Source organism: Dermochelys coriacea, chromosome 4, assembly GCF_009764565.3.
Source record: "Dermochelys coriacea isolate rDerCor1 chromosome 4, rDerCor1.pri.v4, whole genome shotgun sequence".
NCBI lineage: Eukaryota > Metazoa > Chordata > Testudines > Dermochelyidae > Dermochelys > Dermochelys coriacea.
The window spans coordinates 13426930-13448934 of NC_050071.1; the positions used below are offsets into that span (position 1 = coordinate 13426930).

A 22005-nucleotide genomic window follows, 5' to 3' on the forward strand; every position below is an offset into this window, starting at 1 on the left:
AAAAATAACAGTGTGGCCACCACAGTTGTGGCTAGCTTCCCAAGTGCAATTCTGCTCAACCCCCTGGGTCCATTACACCAGCAGCCCAAGCTGCTGCAGCCACACAGCTATTCTTAGGCGCTAGCATATGCACTTCTACCTGAGCTGGGAATTACACCTTCATGCTGATGTACCCTTAGGGACAGATAATACATTAAAGATTATGAGGGGCTCAGATACTGAGGTACTTATCTGGCCCCATTATTGAAGAGGGACATATTGCTGATGTTTTTTCCTCCTTTAAATCTGTATTACTTCATGCCACTAATTGACTTATTCACACCAGTTTTCTAATGTTTACTTGATTAATCACAGTGGGTTTTGGGGGAGGAGGAGAGAGAAACTTACTTCATAAAATGAAATATCATCTAATCCAGATATCTCCATAGAAAGCAACCATGCAAACATTTTCTGTAGATTAAGATCACACTGCCTTCTATAAATCTTTTGGGAGGGCCTGCTGATATTTATGCCTGTTTGGAGTAGACCCGTGGTTTCCACAAAGGACTTTTTAAACTTTCTATGCATCAGTCCATGGAATTCTTTCTAATTTTTTTTACCATTATACAGGACGTTCTTGTGAGCAGGAAAAACTGAAATGAATTATTGAAAAGTCACAGTGTATGACTGCAATTGTCATGTGGCAGTGGCTGTCCATAAATCCCACTGCTACACACCAAAAGATTTTAGTCACAGTAAGTTTGAAAACCATCTCCTCTTTAGGGGAAAAAGAGCATATGCATCGGAAATGCATCTGATGAAGTGAGCTGTAGCTCACGAAAGCTTATGCTCAAATAAATTTGTTAGTCTCTAAGGTGCCACAAGTACTCCTAATATTTTCTAGGTTGTGTAGAAGAGAGACAGGAATGGTCATATTAGATCATCTTAATTCAAATAGCCTCTAGAAAATAGCTAGAATTATCAAGCGAGATTACTAAACATCCACAAAGGTTAATTTCCCTAGAAACCTCGATATAATGAAGGAAGTAATGAAATTACACAATAGCTACCTAGACACCTCACTTTATGCCTCTTTTCTTATTGCAATCTACAGCCATGTTCAGTTTAAAAATCTATTAGGCCTTTTCCATGTAAAACTACAATCAGTTAAACAGCTGTCCTGTATTACAAACGGTTTTGGGAGGGAACCCACTATTTCCTTAACACTGAATGTCTTTGTACTTTGAAATTCAGATCTTTAACAATACATAATATTGTGGGTTCTTTCTTTATGGGGAGATGAAAGATGTGGTTTGGCTGGTTCTGTTTAACTTAACACACTCCTATTTTGTATGGCATCAAAAATGTCAACAGTGCAGCAGGTAATATTAACAGTAAGGAAGCGTACTCCTGATTACTTTAGAACAGCAATCTGCCAATACGTCATGCTACTGGTATTATTTATTGGAATAGCAAATGAAAATTCTGTTTTGGTCCAGCACCTAACACAAAGGGGCGCAAATCTGGTTGTGGATTTTATTATTTATATTAGGGTAGCATCTAAGCATTTCACAGAAAAAGCCCTTTTTGAATTCAGAGTTGATAAACAAAGCTATTTAATACAACAAAATCCCATCTAGGAGATTTGGTGACAATATCTGTGCATGCCATGGATACTTTTATTTTTATATATAAATAGCACTTTCAATGGACCACCAGTTTAATGGCAAATTCTGCTGTCAGTGAAGTCAATGGGACTTTTGCCACCAAATTCATGGAATGGGATTCTGACTTTATCCTATGGAGAAATCTGCTCATCTTCCTGAGCAACAGAGTAATTAAGGACGCCCACTGTACCAACCACTCTAGTTCCGCTGTAGTCAATAATACCATGCACTGCCATCTTGTCCAGTTCATTATAGCTTGGCAAAATGTCTCTTGTAATCTGATGCTGGCTGAGATTAACAAAGGAACAAAAGGGAGCTAGGCACCCAAATCCAAGTGGAACTCTATGGGCACCTTGGAAAATTCTAGCCACCATTTTACAGCTCTCTCACCCTCACACGAGTAAATGTTCAATTTCAATGCACTTAATTCCCCCCTTTAAATATCTCATTCCCAGCTAACATTGTATTAGCATTGGCAACACTCCTCCCCCTTTACTTACTTGCTGAAATTAAACAGGAGTCTTTCAAAGACAAGGACAGGTCCTGTGCTGCTCAGAATTGTGAGTGGCTGACCAGCAAAAAGGCAAAAGACCGCTCCAGTGACTGCTGTGCCTAGAAAGCTCTCCAGCACGCCCTAGGGCAGACATACAGTACAGATGTTAATTTCAACAGACAGGCCACTTCATTCTCCCTTCTGTAAGCATGAACGCAAGTGCATGTGGGGTTATATCAGATACCTACAGACTGTATGTAGGTGGGCATGAGATTAGGGGCTCACCTGAGGCCTGGCATCTAGCATAAATTCATGCCTTTGGTTACTGATTTCATAAAATCTTTAGTTACTTGTGACAATCAATGACCCAACACACCCCACTGTGATTATTCCAGATACCTAGGGTTTTAGCATTTTTTTTTTTGCTATCCGCGGAGACGTTCGAAAAGGGCATGAAGGATGTAGAAACACAAGTCCCATTGGCAATCTCCCACATATGATGACAGAGCCCAAATGCATTATTTTGCAAGGTGCCTCACAATACACATAATTCTAAACATGGTACAACATGGCTGGGGAACAACAAAACTGTGTCAGGATTACAGCAATGATGTTACTCTACAAAGCTTAGCCCATACTGTGGTGGAGCAAAATATTTTACAAATAAAGAAATGGGTTTAAGAAAAGCAGATTCCTCTTTTCATAAGAACATGTTTTAACAAGTGAGACTCAAACCAAACAAGATTAACTCATACAGCATTGAAGTGTTAAGACCTAAGTTCATCAAATGTCATCAGAAAGTAATACATTCCACATTTTATGGTCTCCATCATTTCCTTTGGTATATGTAATGAAACAGCCTAACTGAGGAGTGATAAACGAATATGCTGTAGAAATTTCCTTGGATTTTCATGCAAGTTACTACTAAACAATATCTATTTTTTATAATGCAAAGCATAAGTACAACTTTAGTGACAGGTTTTGTTTACAAATAAAATGTAAACAGTATTATTGACAATACAACCTATTGTTTTACTGAAATGGCAGTAAACAAGGGATGGAATTTGCAAAAAGCACTCAGCCATACCAGGAGCAGATTTAGGTCAACCCCACCCATATATACACGTGCACATATGAGCTTTTAAAAAACAACTATAGGGAAAAAAGTTGTCTTTAACTGAAAGTACATTTTCTTTCTACTGTCCCAAGGACTAAAAACCCGGTATTTAAGTCTACTTTTAAAAAATATTAATATTCCTTTCAGAAACAAAGCAGGAATATTCATAATTTTTTCCCAGACAAAAATATTTGTAAGTCACATGAAAATTGCTACTTAAGTACCATGCTGAACTATGCAAGAAGAAAGATTTTCTTAAATAGAAGGATATTGTTTATGCTACTATGTGACTACAACTAATTTTAAAAAGTCAATGCATTTTGTCACATCCGTGATCAATGATTGTTCATCTGCAATATGTACAGATATTACTTAAAATGTCACACTCCCTACAGGTGTGGAGTTGGCTTAGTGTAACTGGTGATTTCCCAAACTGTATTTCAATGGAGTGATTTATTGCTATCAACACATTTAAATGTGTTGCCAAGTTTTATCCATGACATTTACACCCAATAGTAATGGTGTGTCTGGAAGGGGTTTTACACACAACCATTTGATCTGGGGTAGAAGTTTATAATGGTGGCCCTGTGTACACTGAAAATATCACACTCTTCAATGGTGGGAACTTTAATGTAGTCCAGCTGGAAGCTTTCTTTAGCCACTCTGTCATTTCACCCCACTCTGAGAAGGACAAGGTGACACAGCAGCAAGAGCATCAGCAGCCAGTTCTTGCTCCCATCACCGCGAGCATTAGTGGAGCTGCTCATACCACAGCCACTTTGGGAAGGTTTTCAGAAAAAGCTCAGTTTAGGCCCCTGCCTGCTGTAGTCCTATTCTCCTTATCAATGGCTCTTTTCATTTATTCTTAAAAAACGTGTCCACACTGGAAGCATGAAAGCAGAGCCAAGTTATGCAGGACTGAACTGAAGCTTAGACAGATTCCTAGAAGGTTCTAGCGAGGTTTCTCTTCAGTAAGAGACGGTCCCAGCCCTGAAGAGCGTACAGTCTAAACAGACAAGGCAGATAAAGGGTAGAGGAAAGAAAGTATTATCTGCATTTCACAGCTGGAGAACTGAGGCACAAAATGATTAACTAACTTGCCCAAGGTCAGGCAGGATGTCTGTGGCATAACCAGGACTTGAATTCAGATCTTCCGAGTCCCAGTTTAGTGCCTTAAATACAAGACCATCACTCCTCTCCTCTCCTCTCCACATCACAGAGCATGGTTCTATACTCACTGGAGGATGACTTGATTTACTTCCTACTTTCCCTTTCCATCCTCCTCAACACCTCCTTTTCATAGTTTAGAGGGTAGTTAGTGCACATGTCAAAGGCTATCACTTGTGCCATACGCTAATTGGCTCAGATCCTCACCACCATGGAGAGGGACTCAATGGCAGGAGGAACCACAGTTCACTGATGAAACAGCACTAACACAACTGAACAAAAACTTCCCACCACGACCGAGTTACAGACGAGATCTTCCATTTGGAATCAGCTCACTCTGACATAGGTTTTTTCCTTCTTGGATAAACACAGAGACCTTTGACTTATTATAGAGATCAAACTGCAGCTTTTACAGACAAATTTTTATTTTATTTCTGCACTCTGTTAAAAGGAGCTACAGTTTCCAGTTTTGTGGATTACAGTTTTAAAATGGAGATGTTTGATTTATTACAAACACTGCACTGGAAACAAAAACAAAAAACAAAAAAGACCCCAAACTTAGAAACACTTCCAGGGCCTCTCACAAAAGAGCTATTTTAATATATGGTTTCAGAGTAGCAGCCGTGTTGGTCTGTATTCGCAAAAAGAAAAGCAGTACTTGTGGCACCTTAGAGACTAACAAATTTATTAGAGCATAAGCTTTCGTGAGCTACAGCATCCGATGAAGTGAGCTGTAGCTCACGAAAGCTTATGCTCTAATAAATTTGCTAGTCTCTAAGGTGCCACAAGTACTGATTTTCTTTTTATTTTAATATATTGCTCTTTAAACTGGAAAATAGAAATTCTGAAATATTTTCATGCCTGGAAGATTATTAAAATAATGTCTACTTGAGTTGTAAAGCAGTTCTGTTCTTTAGCTTTTATATTCAACTCTGTAGCGAGCATCATGACATCTCTGCCCCTGCCCACCTAAATAGCAGCCATGGTCTAGCTCCTGCAATTGGACTGTTCACCTTAGTGGATCCTATTGCAGGATTATGACCTAGTTTGTATGTCTCATTCATAGTTCCACTTTACAGTGTGGTTATACTCTGAGCACTAATTGTAACCATTGCATCATGGGACTCCACTTTTATTCCCTCACAATGACTCCACAGATAAAATGTGTCCAGCTTCTAGAATGATGCTAATGGCAGGCATTAGTGGCTGCACTCTCTGACTTCATTATTGCCCAGTCCTGCAAGTTATTGTGGCTCTGAGCAATTCCACTGAAAAATGTATAGCAAAGACTCCTTGAAAAGCAGACGGGCATTACAAGGGGTCCCGGGAATTTATGAGTCTTTGTCCATTTCCTTTGAGCGGCTCATGAGAATGATACAATTCCTCTCAACAGAAGGAATGGCATTTGTACAACTAACTCCTCTTCTCTCATTCAGCACTAATTACAACAAGAGCATCACAGCCCACGGCATGGATTCCAACACATCTGGAATTTCTTTTCCTCAACATTCCTTAACATGGCTGTAGTTAAGAATAGTGTGTTTTCTTAGAAACAAAAACCTTGATGCAAGGTTCCAAAGAAAGATTGCATATCTGCTATTCTTTTCTGGCCAGCTCCCTGGTCAAATACTACAAACTGTGATGATAAACATTGATTCGGAGTATCAGGCCCTGTGATATTATTTAACTATCCACAAGAAATAAAAGCCATAAATTGTAACAATATGCATGAATCTCACTTCCTGAAACATAGTTGTATAAAGAAAAGGATTACTTGTGCCACCTTAGAGACTAACAAATTTATTTGAGCATAGGTGTATAGGTGACAAACTACTGGAAAATTCTCAGGGCCAGATCCTCAGCTGGTGTACAACAGCATAGCTCCACTGGAATCAACGAAGTTGATGCCCCAGCTGAAGGTCTGACCAAATCTCCTCTTTTTGGGTAGCCCAGACAGATGGAACCTCTCTCGTCTGAAGAATCAATTTCCACAGCAGTTTCTGACCCATAACACATCTGGTTTTGATAATAAAAGGTACTGCTCATGCTCAAAGATTTCTTCCTGAAAATAAAGCTTCCAAATATTTACTCAAAGTGGCCCAGGACCTTGTTGACATATGCTCAATTAGATCTGCACTTTCTGAGAAGTAAATGAACCTGGAGCCACTTCAGAAACTTTAAAAGTTTTAAGTGAGGAATTCAAAAGCACTCATATGTTGGCCTGGATTCTTCACCCACAGACATCAATTACCATCAACTTCAGGAGGAACAACGTTGGCCAGGGCTCCGTGCTTTTGAAAAATCACTCCCTTGGTAACTGAAGAAACTTTGAGCACAGAGAATGCTCCAGTATGCCTCTGCATTACAAAGCAGCCAAGGGAACTGGAAGGCGGCATTTTGCTTCATGTGGAATCCTACTATGTGACCAGTGGATGCAGCACTCTTTTCAAATAACGACAGCCTGCAGGTTATCTAAAGTGTGAGCAGGTGGGACAGACTACTTTGGGATGTCTGCCGAGATTCTCTAGTCGCTTGATCCACCAATGCATGACGCCCAGGCAGATTTGGGCAGCTTCTGTTTATTAGAGTTGTGTTTTTTGCGGCACAATCTCAGTAATGAGTTTCCTGTGCTTTGTGCCAAATTTGTGAAATAAAATTAAAAGTCTAAATCTACTAAAGGCATTATCAACCAAGGGTGGCGTGCACAGTACATACAACATCCCTTGCAGTGTCAGTGCTTCATTTCTGCAGTACAAAAGGCATTTGTCTGGGAAAGCCCCGAGTGCATTGAAATGCGTGCATAGGGAGTGGCTGAAAGACTGACTGGAGAATTATCAAATCAGATGTTGAACAGCTCAGAGAGTCAGAGTGCTGTGAAAGAGGGTTACTCACTGAGCAGTAAGAGAGATTTGGAAAAAGCAATCTTAGGCCCTTTTCCCATACTTTACACTTCTATAACTCAGGAAGATTGTGGTCAGGGTGAGGCTGCTTTAATTCAAAGCAGAAACCATCAGCTCCCTTCTTGCTTCCCTGAGCCAAAACCAGCTGTGGCTTCTGTTGTCCTTTTTTGTTTTGGTGAGCTTCCCAGCCGCTCATTTAGACAGAAGTAATCTCCAAGTATAAAAAGAGACAGGCAAGCATGGATCTCAGACAACTCCTTGGCCTGTGTGGTGCTGCTCAAGGGAATCTGAAAAGCAGGGGCAGCCCAGAGAATGAACTTAGTTTTTGAAGAGATAAGAGGTTGCATTGTGAGGTAATGTCTATGTTGACTTTGCCCCATGCAGGTATTGGTGTCAATCTGCTCTGCCAGGCACTAGCAGAGTTCTCACTGAATGGAGAGGAAGATGGAAGGTTTTTGTTTTTTTTTTTTTTTTAAGAAGAGGGAGAAAGTGAACTATCAGACTTTGGGGACATACTCTCCAACTGAATGACCCAAAGAAACTTATAAGAACAAGTGTTCAGATTGCTTCTCACTCTCTCTTCTCCAACTCCAGGCAGACAGCAAGACAGAATTCTGGTGGAATTAAGTAGGATTGCAGACTTTTTTCCATTCAGTTTGCATGCTGGAAATCAAGCCAGTGATGACACTGTCTAGAGATGAAAAGGAGTACTTGTGGCACCTTAGAGACTAACAAATTTATTTGAGCATAAACTTTCGTGAGCTAGAGCTCACTTCATCGGATGCATCCGATGAAGTGAACTGTAGCTCACGAAAGCTTATGCTCAAATAAATTTGTTAGTCTCTAAGGTGCCACAAGTACTCCTTTTCTTTTTTGCGAATACAGACTAACACAGCTGCTACTCTGAAACCGTCTAGAGATGTTAAACTTAGCATTGTGTAGAGTAGCTAAGAATTTCATACAAATCCCTAGAAGGGATCCTGGTCTTTTGAGTTTTGCCAGTATTCACTCATGATAACTTGCGAAATCTATTAAAGGCAGAGAACACTTGGAGAAGTGATTTACACTTCGGATACTGGAGGTTGTGTCCACATTAGCAATTTTCTAAAAATACTCCAACAGTATATGAACCCTGGTGTGATTTCACTGGTGGCAGCATTAGTATAGAGAGGTAGCTGGTGTTAATACCACCATGTTGTCCACTCCTGTTCCAATCAAGTCTAATGATGGCTAAAACACACTAGTCTTCCACCATTGCTACCACCTGTAGAAGTGCAGTGGTGAGAGAGGTTTTTTTAAAAGTGCCAGTGTAAACAAGGCCACGCCACACATTGATGGCGCTCTCCCAGCTCTGGAAGATGCAAAGGGTGAAAGAGGTATTTGAAAGACAAGCAAACAAACAAGAGAAAGCATTCACAGGACTCAGTCATGGGTTCTCTCTGCTTCTCCTGGAGTTTTGTCCCAAGACACTCCATTTCACTTATGTTTGCCACAGAACTGCTGTGTGACTAAACCAATATTTTTAAATGCAGGATACTAGCACGTTCCTTTTTCAAAACTAGAAGTAAATCATTTTGCTGAAAAGTGCAATCTGGTAGCTATTGCCTTTCTATGGGCATCTTCTTTGTCACAGCTGAATTAGGTATAACACAGAGCAAGCAATAAACCAGTGCACCAAAAATCTCTCTTTTCTTCCCTCTCTGTTCTCCTTCACCCCGCCCCTCGTGCCCGATCATGGCTTCAGATTCTCAGAGACAAAAGACTGTCACGTTCATCAAACAAATTCCAGATTAAATCAGAGGAAGGTAGCATGCTCAGATATAAAGAAGGGTCACAAGGTTCCTGAAAGAATAACTTTAGCCCAGCCGGCAAGATGTTAAACAAAATGTGTTTATTCATCACTCTCTGCACCTGGCAGCCTCAATATCATGAAAGATAACAAAGGGTCCCTACTGGAGAATAAAGACGATCAACTTTTCTCTTGGAAACTTCCCACATTCTATCATTGCTTTATTTCAATGTCTCACAGCCTGGGCCCCAGGCAGCAGAAAGTCTCCCAGGGAAAAGGCAGAGGCAGCAAAAAATGGCGACACACTCTGCCTGGGGACAGAATAGGCCCAAAGGTGGACAGCAAAGTGTGGGATGGGATTATGGCCAGGGTAGCCAATTCAATGCATCTCCTTAGCAGCTCCCACATATGGGTCTTCTGTGGAGGCTCTGGAGGTGCCCTTCTGTTGATGGAAAGCTCAGAGCAGAGTGGCAATGGACATACCTCTCTGCCGCAGACCCAATCAAACCCAACACTGAGAAGTTATTACCCAGTTATCAAAATTCATTGTGAAAGCACAATAAACTTACCCAAAGTATCACAATCTTACATCAGTAGCAGTCCTCAAAGGATGGATAACACACAGTTATTGCTGCTGTTGTTTTGCTTACCCAAAATGTTACTTTTTATTTGCTAAAGGAATGGTAAATCTAGGAGTTCTCCAGAAATCTATCTGTAATGAACATGTGACATGGTTTAATAGGTAAGAGGGGGTTTTTATATGTAATGGTCCTTACGGTCTTGATTTTCCATCAAGAACCTTCATTGTGGATTTCTGAATTTTGTAGCATTTAAGTTGCTAATGCAGTTTTTATTCCCTAGGTAAAAAGTTAAACATTAACCTCAAAGGTTTTTTGCCTGAGTTAAATAAATGGCTGTGCTGATATTCTTCTCCGGTACATTAAACTCTCTGGGGTATCAGCATCCCTTTTTTCAGGAAATTTCACCTTTTTCTGGAGCAGAGCAGGGCTATTCTGTTCTAATCCAGTGGGCATATGCCACAGGATCATTGCTCAGCAATTGTAGAGAAAGATGATCATTGGTGGCCGTGGGTCCTTCTCTTCTATATCTATTTTCTCTTATCAATTTACCCTATGGGCCTGCTGTGGAGATGGGCTTTTGAGATTAGTCAGATTTGTATGAAGAAAGGAAGTTTGATGTTCTAGGCTGCTGTATTTTATTTGGTTCTGTAATTCATGGCAGGGGAGTCTAGAACCTTGGCTAGGCACCCCTTGGTATTTGTTTGTTTTTAAATAAATCTAAGTAAATAAATAAATTCATTACTGCTATTGTAAATTTAATTATTATTAGGGCACTCAGAGCTGCTCGATGGGAATTATTTAACTGCAATTGAATCTAAAGAAATATTTGTGGGTTTTCAATTTTAAGAAGGCCAAAAGAGAATTAAAGTGCAATTGAAATGTAAAGCACAGTTAGGTCTCAGATAAGCAATAGACAGTAATGTTAACATACAATTATTTTTGTTTAGACTTCTTATATTATCGAGCTACATCCTAACACTCTCACTTTAATCCTTGCTCATGCAAAACTCCCACTGACTTCAATGGAGAACTGCCTGAATATGCAGTAAAAGCGTCATATTTGACCCTTTTTTATTAGAGTTAATCATTCTAAACGGCTTACATTTTGTCTGTAGTGTCTGTCTCAAAACACATTTTAAACAATTCCTCAGTCTACCTCCTTATCCCTTCTGTTTCCCGTGGACAACCACACAGAAGTATTTTTTTGAGACAGGCAGAAGACCCAACAAAGTTAAGCGTCAGGCAGAACATGCCCTGTTAAGCTCTGATGACATGGAAAATGTCAATCAGAATTAATACACCTAGTTCAAATTAAATAATGCACAAAAGCAGTTAGCACACTTGAAGAGCACTAGTAATTTTAATACAGAAATGGCCCCCCCTCTTTCTCTTGCATATTGCTCGAACACAATTTAATATAACTGCATCTGCAATTACAAAAGAACCAAAGTACAACAACAGGCATAGAAGTGAGGTCAGTTTTAGTTAGAGCAGCAGGATAAATCTTGTGCTAAGTAACCAATCTTTATACATGGCCCATCTGCTTCCCTGTTACTCTCGAAATGAGGAAATTTGGGCCTGCATTGTTTGTATGAGTTTGAAATGATTTCTAACCTGCATGTTCTCTGTAGCATCACCAAGCAGACCTCCAAAAGTGATAGCATTGGTCACTGTGGCCAGGTAGATGAAGAGAATGGCTGAAAGAGCTTGGATATTTAAAGCATCATAGAAGTCACTGGCGAAGAAAGGTATTTTCCTCTTTATGTCTTTGACTAAACCACCGCAAAATCTGAGGATTAGGCAAGAGAAGAAGAAGGTGAAAAAAAAAAAAAAAGTCTTACAATAACATTTACCATGATGAGCAACTAATCAGGGACATCATCAGAAATGAGGGGCTATGCAATCCAAAAGGATAGGGGTCATAGTAGTTATTTCTACCTAAGGCATAAATCAATGGGTGTTTGAGCCACATAACTGCTAAAAAGAAAATGCTTCAAAACATTCACCAGAAGTAGAACTGGGTGTAAAACAGTACAGATTAATCAAAGAGGGGGTCATAATTCCAATGGCTCCTCCTTGATTTGGAGGGCAAGGAACACTCAAGCGATAGGAAACACATTCTTTTGAAGTAATCAAGACCTGAATAGAATTTGGTTTGTATAAGTTTCCGGTGGGCATTCTACAGAGGATAGGGTAACGTCACGTCACAGTACAAGAGTGACCTTGGTACCAATGCCCATTGGCTTCAATCACCCACGGCCAGCATGAGAAGCATAAATCTCACTTCTTATCCTCTCACATATAGACCACCACCAACGCAACCTCATTGGTATAATTGCATTTGACCCATCTACCTTCCAAACTATTTACTAATTGGAAGATAAATCTGTAATGTTCTCAGGCGATTCAGACACAGCACATTCAAGAGATGTGATGACAGACAGGCACACAGGACTACTGTTATGGTTCTTTGTGACAACATGGATTTCTTGACTTTCTAAGAAGGAACATTAACTCTAACTTGTAATTGCAGGCTTTCAGCATTATTATTATTATTACCTACAAACATTCTAATAATATTTTAACTGATATCTAACTTATAACCTTAATTTTATCTCAGCCAAGTTTTATATTTGGGAATAGTCTTGGGACTATTTAGTCCCAAAGCACTTTATAAAGCACCATGTTACTAAGAAATAGTAATAGCCTGGAACCATCATCTCAAAAACTGGGGAATGTTACTTCAGCTTCCCATCCAGTCTGGCAGTCTTCTGAGTGGGAAAAGAGAACAGTTTGAGATATTTCCCTGAGCTACACATCTCAATTACAGTAAAACACTACACTGACAGAGTTGCCAAACTGAACCAGGCCTAATTCTATGTTCTGTTGCATTAGATTGATACCAATGTAACTCCATTGAAACCAATGGAGTTCACTGGCACAAAACTGAAGTAACAGAACAGGGAATCAGGCCTCATGCAATGTTATCGTCTCTGTTTCTATTAACTCTCTCTTTTGGGCTCTTCTATATTGTAACGGGAATGTCAGGAAACAGGATCTCTCTTTTATTGACAATTGATGGCTTTGAACATTTAATGTATAAACTTGTGATAGCCTGCAAACAGCTAAAACATTTCCACAAATATGAATGGAAAAGAATTGGTATTTAGGATGAACGTACTTCATAACAATCAGCGTAATTTCACACATCCATAGGCCAAGCATTTTACAGGTGACTAGCAATTTGGGAGTTCTCATTGTTTGTCCCAGTCTAAGACACCTTGAAGGGGTCTGCTGGTGCTCGGGATCCTTTAAAAGGTATCAAGCTGGGCACCCAAAAAATCACAGGTCACTTCTGAAAATGGTGGCCATGTGTATAGCAGGTGAGAGCAATATTATAAGATGCAAAGTTAAAGGGGATAAAAGGGCAAAGCATCATGCTGAACAGGTCAGAGAATTCATCACTGACCTGCCAGTTCGTTGTAGTTCTTCAGTATCACCGTGGCCCCCACCTCCATGGCCCCCATCATGAGGCGTGTCTCCATTCATCTGTACGTTCTCCCCACCCGAATACATGTTTTTCCTATGCAGAAAGACAAGTCACACTGAGGATTCACTGTGTTACACACTATAGGACAAAAATCTATACCCAGCTCCATCACACAAGCCTTAGGAACACAGAATGCTCCTGCTATACAAGCAGCCAGACTGACACGCTGCAAATAAGGGATTAACTCATTGCATACTTGAAATTGTAAAATAAAATTCAATATTGAGCTTAACTACAGTTACAAATGGCTTGCTGTATTGGGACACACCATTCTCCCACTGAAGTGCTTGTACAAGCACAGTGCTGCAGGGACATTCCCCCCAGGATTATTAGCAAAGACCTGAAATTATAGCGTAACTCAACCTTCTCAGACACTGCTTTCAGGCACTTCTCCTCTATCGTCTCATGTGGAAAATTCAATGCTATGGGGAAAAAACGATTCCTCTGCTCCCTTCCCATCCCTCTACTGCTCTCCTCTCCCACTGCAATGTTCACATACTGTACTTGCAACCCTCATTTACCTGCTTTCGTTCCTCAAGCTTGGCGAGTAAAATGCTGTGGATCCAACCCATGTGGCCAAGAATGTCGTCCTCAGGATACTCAACCCCAGTTGCCCTGCACTCTCTCATAACTGAGAATGGGAGTCGGCCCTGCCTACGTAAATATCACTTGCTTTAACATAACACATGTTCTTGGGTTCCATCTATCACACTCCCTTCATCTTCTCTAGTTAACATGCTGGCCCAGAATAACCTACTCTGTTGTCACTGACATGAGCCCTGCTACTCCCTGCTGTTACCTTTTATCAGAAGATGGGAGAGATTTGGGGGGCTCTATCCTGATGGCTGGGTCCCACTCCCCAGGTGGAAGCACAATGACTTCATCCAGGAACTCATCGATTCCAGCGATCAGGTCCTGCCTGTCTTTGGCTTTATAGGCAATGTCATGGAACACCTGCAGGAGAAGCAAAAGTCTCAATGCAGCAAGAGTTTTACAATTTTCTACAGCCAAGATTTGCAACAGATCTTTCAGAAAAGCTTTAATAGACTCACACTCAACACACTACAAAAAATAGTATCAGTGGTGCTTGGGCCACTCAGATATGATCTTCCGAGCAAAGCTGGCCAAAAAGTTTTTTTGAACAAAAAGATTTTAAAACAAAAATGGTCTTTTAAAAAAAAAAAAAAACACAAAAAAGCTGCCCCCCAAAAATGTGACTCTTGATGTGCTTTGTTTTTCACAACGTTTTTATGAAAGATGTTAGCAAAATTTTTCATTTGCCACAAAGACAGTTTTCAGTCGCCGAAAAATTTCAACAGACATTTCAGTAACACTTTGTGTTGGGTCGGGGAAAAGTCATCAAATTTTTAAAAGTCACTAAAAATGTCAAGAAACCAAAAAAAACCAAACCAAAACAAAAACAAACAAACAAAAAATGGGGGGAAGAAAGGGGGAGTCAGTTCTGAACCCTATGTAACAGAAACAACTTCAACATTTTATTTAGTATTTTTAATTAAATGTCTTCTAGCCACCCCTACTGATATAGTCAGAGAGTTTAAGACCCGAGAGACCTCCAGATCTCCTAGGCTGACCTCCTGTATATCACAGGCCACCAATACCACCCAGCATCCACACACTAAACCCAACAACCGAAACTAGACCAGAGTATTACAGCCCACAGGATACTAAACCATTGTTGGCCATAGGCAGAGAACAGAAGGGACTGAGGCGCACCGATGTCAAAGGCCCCTGCAACACAGGGAAATAATTTAGTGAGACATACCAAGTTGGGCCAATTGGAAGGAAACGAGTGAGGCTGTAGCCAGTGGTTAGAAAGAGACAAAAGAATACTAAGATTTATTTTCATAAACATATTTTGAACCTTCCAGAATGATAATTCAGGTTGGGGGTCAGGGGGAGATCAGCATACAGAAGTACTTGAAAACTGATGGACTGTAAAGAGGCATTGGAGGAATGAGAGAGAGGGCACTTTGTTCTGAGCACGGGTGGAATATAATAAGGCAGAGTCTGAAGTGGGTGAATGAAACCAAGGGAGTTGTCAGAGAACAAAGGAGCACAAGAAGAAAGAGAAAATGCTAAGATTTGGTGAAATACAGTTGTGCAGAGCCCAAGAGACACTGAGAAGAAGAATGTTTACCTTAATGCAGATAGCATCATGTCACATTATTGGTGTGTATTATTAGAAAGTAATTACTAGGTACAAAGGAGTAGTGTACAATTATTAGTTAGTTAAAGCAGTGCTCTGGGACACAGGGCAACACATGCTGGGTGTAACTATTTCGACAATAAGATGCACTGTCAGAGTTGCTGTGGGGTACCTGTGATCTTGGAATGTGAATAAAGAAGCACAGTTTATACGTTAACTCAAATGTATTTGAAAGAATTACAGATTACAGGGAAAGATGCAGGAAAGAAACACGTTCTAGTTCTACACATTTACAGAAACGTGGAGGCAGATTAAATAATTAATAAAAGGAATTTAAAGATAATCAGAATTTGATATCTCAGCTGTACATAAATTCAGCACTCATGGATCCATCACCCAATTTGTCATCGGAAGCAGCCTCGTGTACGATACTGATATGTGGAACCCAAAAAGTTACTATACAGTAAAAGAAGAGGATGGCTACCATCTAGGTCGATGAAACAACAACAGAAAACAACTGGACATGGTATATGCAAAGATGCGTACCTCATCAGACATCAAAGTGGCAATGGATCGACCAATCTCATGGTAGGACTTAGCTTTTCCCTTCGGACCCAGCAAAATGAATAGAAATCTGATCAAAAACAAACGGATCGTTACCATTCAGGATAGCAAACTGCATCATTTACTCATTGTACCACAAATCCATCTATAATAAATAAAAGGAGTGAACATGGAGATTCATCTTTACAAGGATCATACTGTAGTATTTAGAGACGCAATCCATTCCACTTCCCTGTAAAACACCCAGTATATAATCAGATATTAAGAGTGAGATTTTCAAAAGCACTCCACCTTGACCTAACTGCTCCCATTGAAGTCAGTGGTAAAACTCTCACAGACTTCAATAGGACCAGACGTAAGCTAGCACTGGGCACATTTGAAGACCTCACTCTAAACCCACAACGCAGTTGTATTTAATCAAAAAACCAAGGTGAATCTTGTTTCAGTGTACAATAAATTCAGGTAAAAGTTGCAGGAAATATGAGGAATCTAGGAAAATTTGCAAAATGCATTATTTTAAGCGTACGGCTTGGGTTTTCAGAATTGCAGAGTCACCACAGCTCCCACTGATTTCAATGGGAGCTCAGCCCCCTTCATAGTCAGGCCATTGGCCCATAGGAGGAATGAGAAAAGGCCTTTGTGTCAACAGCATAACTAATGTATTTCTTCCTCTGAGATTCAGATACTTCAGATAATCAAAACTTGCTACACTAGCAAATTAGGGGATCAAATTCTTCCTTCCGTTATGTGGTCCTCAGAGTCTTTCCTCTAAAGACCTAGGTCACTACACACACACACTCCCTGGCTCAGATATCAATCAGGTTTCTTTGTATTTTCTTCATCAAACAGGTGCTGTGATGGCACTACACAGAGGGGTCTAGCACCAAAGAGCAACCCATGCCACCTAATTCATGAGCCAGATGCAGGTAGCCGCTAAAATGTGATACTCCTCAAATGCCCAGAGACCAGGAAAAGGTACTGTTCACATGCAGATGCTGTCCAAGTGTGATATAGCCCAGAGGCTCCCAAACTGGACTCTGCAGACCCCTGGAAGTCTGGAAAGCGCTTGTTGATGGTCATATAGTGTTGGCCCCTTTTTGTTTCCCGCTGCTAAATTCCCTTAGAAGGACAGCTACATTAAATACTTCCCCAACATTATTCCTGTTCCTAGATAATCCTGTATATGATGGGTGTTGTCGCTGCAATGGCTGGAGAAGGGATGGAAAGAGAGTCCCTCAATTTGTGGAACCCAAGCAAGGCAAGAGTTCTAGCCCCTGTGCTCAGGGAGGGGTGCAGGGACTGCTCTCTTCCTTATCCCTCAGAGCTCGCCCACGCTCCCAAAAAGGGTGGGACCACGACTCTCCTCATCCATCAGTCAGCAAAGCAGACTCGCCTCCAGAGGTCACCTTAGAAGGAGAGCAGCAGGCATCCAGGCCAGGTAAGGTAGGTGAGCTAGAAGGGCAGCGTGGGGTGCATTTGTGATGGGAAGAAAGTGTTTTCCATTTCTTAAATTATTTATTAAAAACAATATCCTTGAAAACATCTAATATTTCCTTTCTAGAGCCATCAATCCCACAGAGCTCAGAAACACACTGCACTGCATTTGCTCATCAGTGCTTCTCTGGGGATGAAATATCTGGAGGATTCAGCATCCAGGACAGCTACTCATGTGTGAAGGAAAACTATTCTTTTAAATCAGCCTTTAGCTCTTAATAATTTAGCTAAACTGATTGAGCCTGGCATGCCTTGTATTCCTGGTGGGGATACACAACACAGCCTTGCTAATAGTAAATACTTCATAGCCACGGTTCATGGCAGATATTCATGTAAATGGATTATATTTTTTAACTTACACATATTGCAGGGATCACTATCTACAATATATTAAGTGTTAATCCTTTATTTGATACCTGTTGGACAACAATTGCTTATTACTATGTACACACTTACTTGAGAATATCTTAAATATGAAATCATTGCTCTTTACCTTCTCTGCCTTTGCTTCTAATCACTGCTCGTGTATTTTGAATGAGAGAAAGTAGCATCCAGAAAGCTCAGGCTGCCAGAGTGAGGTGCTAACAAACATAACCTACTGACCCGTTATCCAGGTCTTGCGGCCACCTGTTCCATGGGAACTGATTTGAGACCACATAGGCCAGACAACACCAGTCTGGCATCCAATGCGTCCTCAATATGAAAGATGCTGTTATCCAGTTACCAACCCACGCCCTTAGCTCATAGCAACAGAAGATAAGACAGAAGACCTGTTTTTAGGATTTCAATTTACTTAGCAGAGCATGGTAATTATTGCAAAAGACAATAATTTTCAGCAAATCCTGTGTCTCACCCTGGGTTTCAGGAAGAAACACTACACAGCAGCGCAAGTCAAGCATGCTACGTGCACTGTAAATCCATTCCGCCTGGAAAAGGGGGTCAAACAGGCACAACAGCCATATTACTGCACTGCTCTCTAGCAAGAGATTAAGGACCAAACGCAGCTTGGTGTAAATGGACACAACCCTCGTGCATCTCAATGGGAGTCAACACCAGAGATTTTGGTGCCGAAATTAAACCCAGCTTGCTAGAGGGATACACGAGGGGTCAGGTGCCATGCCTGCTTATGCTAAAGAATGTGGACCAAAATCTCCACTAAATGGCATAAACAAGCATCAGGGCTCAATTTGGGGGGAAAATGTACTTGTGATGAGGTGTAGAGACCCCACACTGGGTTGAGGCAAGAGCGAGCCACACTGACCTAGGGCCAAGCCTGCCTGCAATCCCTGTGTGGTAGCTGCTAATCCAGGAGGCAGGGCACTCCATATATAAAAAACCATGGCAGAGCAGGAAGTATCACAGGGTGAAAGCCAGGACTGCCCACAAATGGGGAGAACCCTTCTCCCGCCAAAGCAGGAAAAAGCCAATGCAGGAATTTCCTTAAGGGTTAAAGGCAGTTACTTCAGAAAAGGGTGTTTTTTTCTAGTTTGTTTTGCTGTTGCTATTTATTTTGTTCCCTTGATCAACAAGGTGATTGCACATGCCTCCTTAGCAGAAGAGAAAGGCCAGCTGGGTTAGTTTTCCATCAGAAACTGATGGACGCTGGACTGGACACTGCTTGATGGCTGGGGTGCTATTTGTTGTTGATCTCTGGGAGAAGGAAATGAGAACTCCAGACAGGTGAAGTCGTTTTTTCCCCCCCTCCTTCACCACACATGAAGATTCATTGTTTGGGCACCCTGTCAACATGCCACCCAGCCGGTTGCTTGCGTAGTGTTATAGAGCAGCAGAGACTGAGAAATGTAAACCCTTGTTGCCACAAGTCAGGAGTCCCCAGAGAATGCCCCAAAACTGGAAAAGTTCCAGTGAGCTGAAGTCATTGAGACGAGGCTGATATTCTGAACAATGAGCAAGACACACAAATTGTGTCTACGCTTAAAAAAAAATCAGACCAAAGAAAAGGACAATCTCGTTATTAACCAATGAACTGGGAATCTAGAGATCAGGGTTCAACTGCCACAAGCTTCTTGTGTGATCTTGAACAAGTCACTAGATTTCAGTTGAGGCTTCAAGGCATAATAATGGTGCTGCAGAATCACAAATTTGACTATGCAGTTCTGTACTGATAACCCCCGCCCAGATACCCTTCAAGCTCCTCTCTTGGTGTTTCTTTACCATCTCCCCCATCTTAATGCAGCAGATGGGGGAGATCTGAAGGTAATCTGCAGAATTTTAGTCTAGAAGCTTCATTAAGACCCACCCAAGTCATTAGTGTAAATGTGATAAGTGCTTGTGAAAGTGAGAAATTCATAGCACTGTAGACTTAAAATTATTGAGTAGAGACAACAATAAGCAGAACAGACATGATTTTAAAAGCCTGGAAAATCCAATCTGTAACGGGCAGACACACCACAGGGTGAAGGGCTGATGATGCCTCATGGAAAACTCTGAAAAACATTCTATTGCAAAACAGCTGTACTTACAGTTCCTCACCTGGATTTTAATTCCCCTGTTTTTTATTGCCAAGGATGGTAAGATGGCATAAGAACAGGGTCTTTGTTCAGCCAGAGCTCATGGGCTCTTGCTACTTTCTTTTAAACGAAAGTTCTGTTTTAATGTAAATATTCTTAGTAACAAAGCCTAGGTGCATCCGATGAAGTGAGCTGTAGCTCACGAAAGCTTACGCTCAAATAAATTTGTTAGTCTCTAAGGTGCCACAAGTACTCCTTTTCTTGAAGCCTAAGCAGAATGATTTTGAAATAGAAAATCTTTCAAAGATTTCCATTAAGCATCAGCTGCTCTGCAACTAAACATTATTCTGAAATCAAAACCAAACAACAATTAGAAGCAATAAAAAAGGGAATACAGAGCCAATACATAACAGGCAATCAGTCTGTCCTATACAGTCTAAATAACCCATATGGTAAAATGTGTTTGTTCTACATTTCCAAAGCAACATGAAGAAAAGGAATGAGGATGAGGGGTGCAAAGAAGATAAGCTTTTCACCCTGTGGAGAGCTCAGTGCAAAGCCTACCTCTTAGCCATAAGACTTTGGTGCTTGTATCCTCCTCCTCAACGAATGCCCCCCGCCTCCTTGAAAAAGTCACAGCTGATATGTTGCCCATGGGAATCAAGATTAATTTGCTTTGTTGTTGCTTTGTAAGTGGAAGCACCAAGATGTCTAACATACTTTTCTGAGTAGCCATATTACGTCATCTTATTATTAGGAATTTCTTCTCTTCCCCTTGCTTTCCCCCAGGTTGTTGTTTATGACCTTCACTAGTTTATGCCCTGATCCCATCGAGTTCAGTGGAGCAGGATGAAGCAGCATCCTTGACTATATTCAGGGTAGATAGGCCAAATCCCCCGAGATGGGATATTAGATGGATGGGATCTGAGTTACTATAGAAAATTCTTTCCTGGGTATCTGGCTAGTGAATCTTGCCCATATGCTCAGGGTTTAGCTGATTGCCATATTTGGGGTCGGGAAGGAATTTTCCTCCAGGGCAGATTGGAGAGGCCCTGGAGGATTTTCACCTTCCTCTGTAGCATGGGGCATGGTTGATTTGAGGGAGGCTTCTCTGCTCCTTGAAGTCTTTGAACCATGATTTAAGGACTTCAATAGCTCAGACATGGGTGAGGTTTTTCATAGGAGTGGGTGGGTGAGATTCTGTGGCCTGCGCTGTGCAGGAGGTCAGACTAGATGATCGGAATGGTCCCTTCTGACCTTAGTATCTATGAATCTATGACTGTAAACTCCTTGGGGCAATCACTTGGGTCTAAGAAGCACTCAGCATATTTATGGATGCTCAAGAAAAATAGGCTAATTCATTAAGAGCATAAGAAGCAATGAGGGGGTCACCTGGTAAATAAATTTCCAATTACAAAATTATACAGACACCCCAAATAAATCATCCCTCACAGTTCTAGACCAACATTTTCAAACCTGGGAGCTTAATATTAGGCTTCTGACTCCATGTTTAGCTTCCTAAATAGAAATGGGCTGATTTTTAGAGGCACTGAGCAGCTGCAGCTCCCACTGCAATCAGCAACTGGTCTTAGGCTGCAGTAATCCATACCACATTTGAAGTCCATGAGAGGGTATGTTTGCAAAGCAATGCGAGTCCAGAGAGGGTTACTTTGACTCGGGTCTGTGCACTGCAGTATGGATACCAGCACCTTAGGTTTGAGATGGGTCAGAAAATCCTTAACTTAAGGTTCAAATGCAATGTAGACGCTCAACCCCGCGGTTCCCCGATACAGGTCAGCTGACTCGAGTCTCACTAACCCTAGGCTTACATTGCTGTGTAGGTACAACTGCAGCCCAACTCCTCAGAAAAATTAGGCCACTCTATGTAGGAATCTAAATATGGCTTGGGGAGGTCTAAGTTTGAGCACATACATTTGAAAGTTTTGGCTGTGGTCTTTATCAGATAACATAAAAAGGGAAACCTTAAAAAAAAAATAGAAAAAGGTCCAACCTATTGCACCTTTTAGGATCTGAGAGTTCTGAAGTGCACTTTACGGCAGACATGC

The 22005-nt window shown here is 41.1% G+C and overlaps 1 protein-coding gene across 11 annotated transcripts in view; it reads right to left on the bottom strand.

The window, feature by feature from the left end:
• SLC4A4 (solute carrier family 4 member 4) overlaps window positions 1-22005 on the bottom strand; it is a 254617-nt gene that overhangs the window by 61515 nt on the left and 171097 nt on the right. For all 11 annotated transcript variants that reach the window (XM_038398376.2, XM_038398374.2, XM_043513068.1 and 8 more), the window contains 5 exons: window positions 15957-16044; window positions 14043-14197; window positions 13163-13276; window positions 11308-11482; window positions 2147-2280 (listed from right to left, as the gene is read on the bottom strand). In XM_038398376.2, the coding sequence (XP_038254304.2) occupies window positions 2147-2280; window positions 11308-11482; window positions 13163-13276; window positions 14043-14197; window positions 15957-16044 (666 nt within the window). The remainder of the gene's footprint in view (window positions 1-2146; window positions 2281-11307; window positions 11483-13162; window positions 13277-14042; window positions 14198-15956; window positions 16045-22005) is intronic.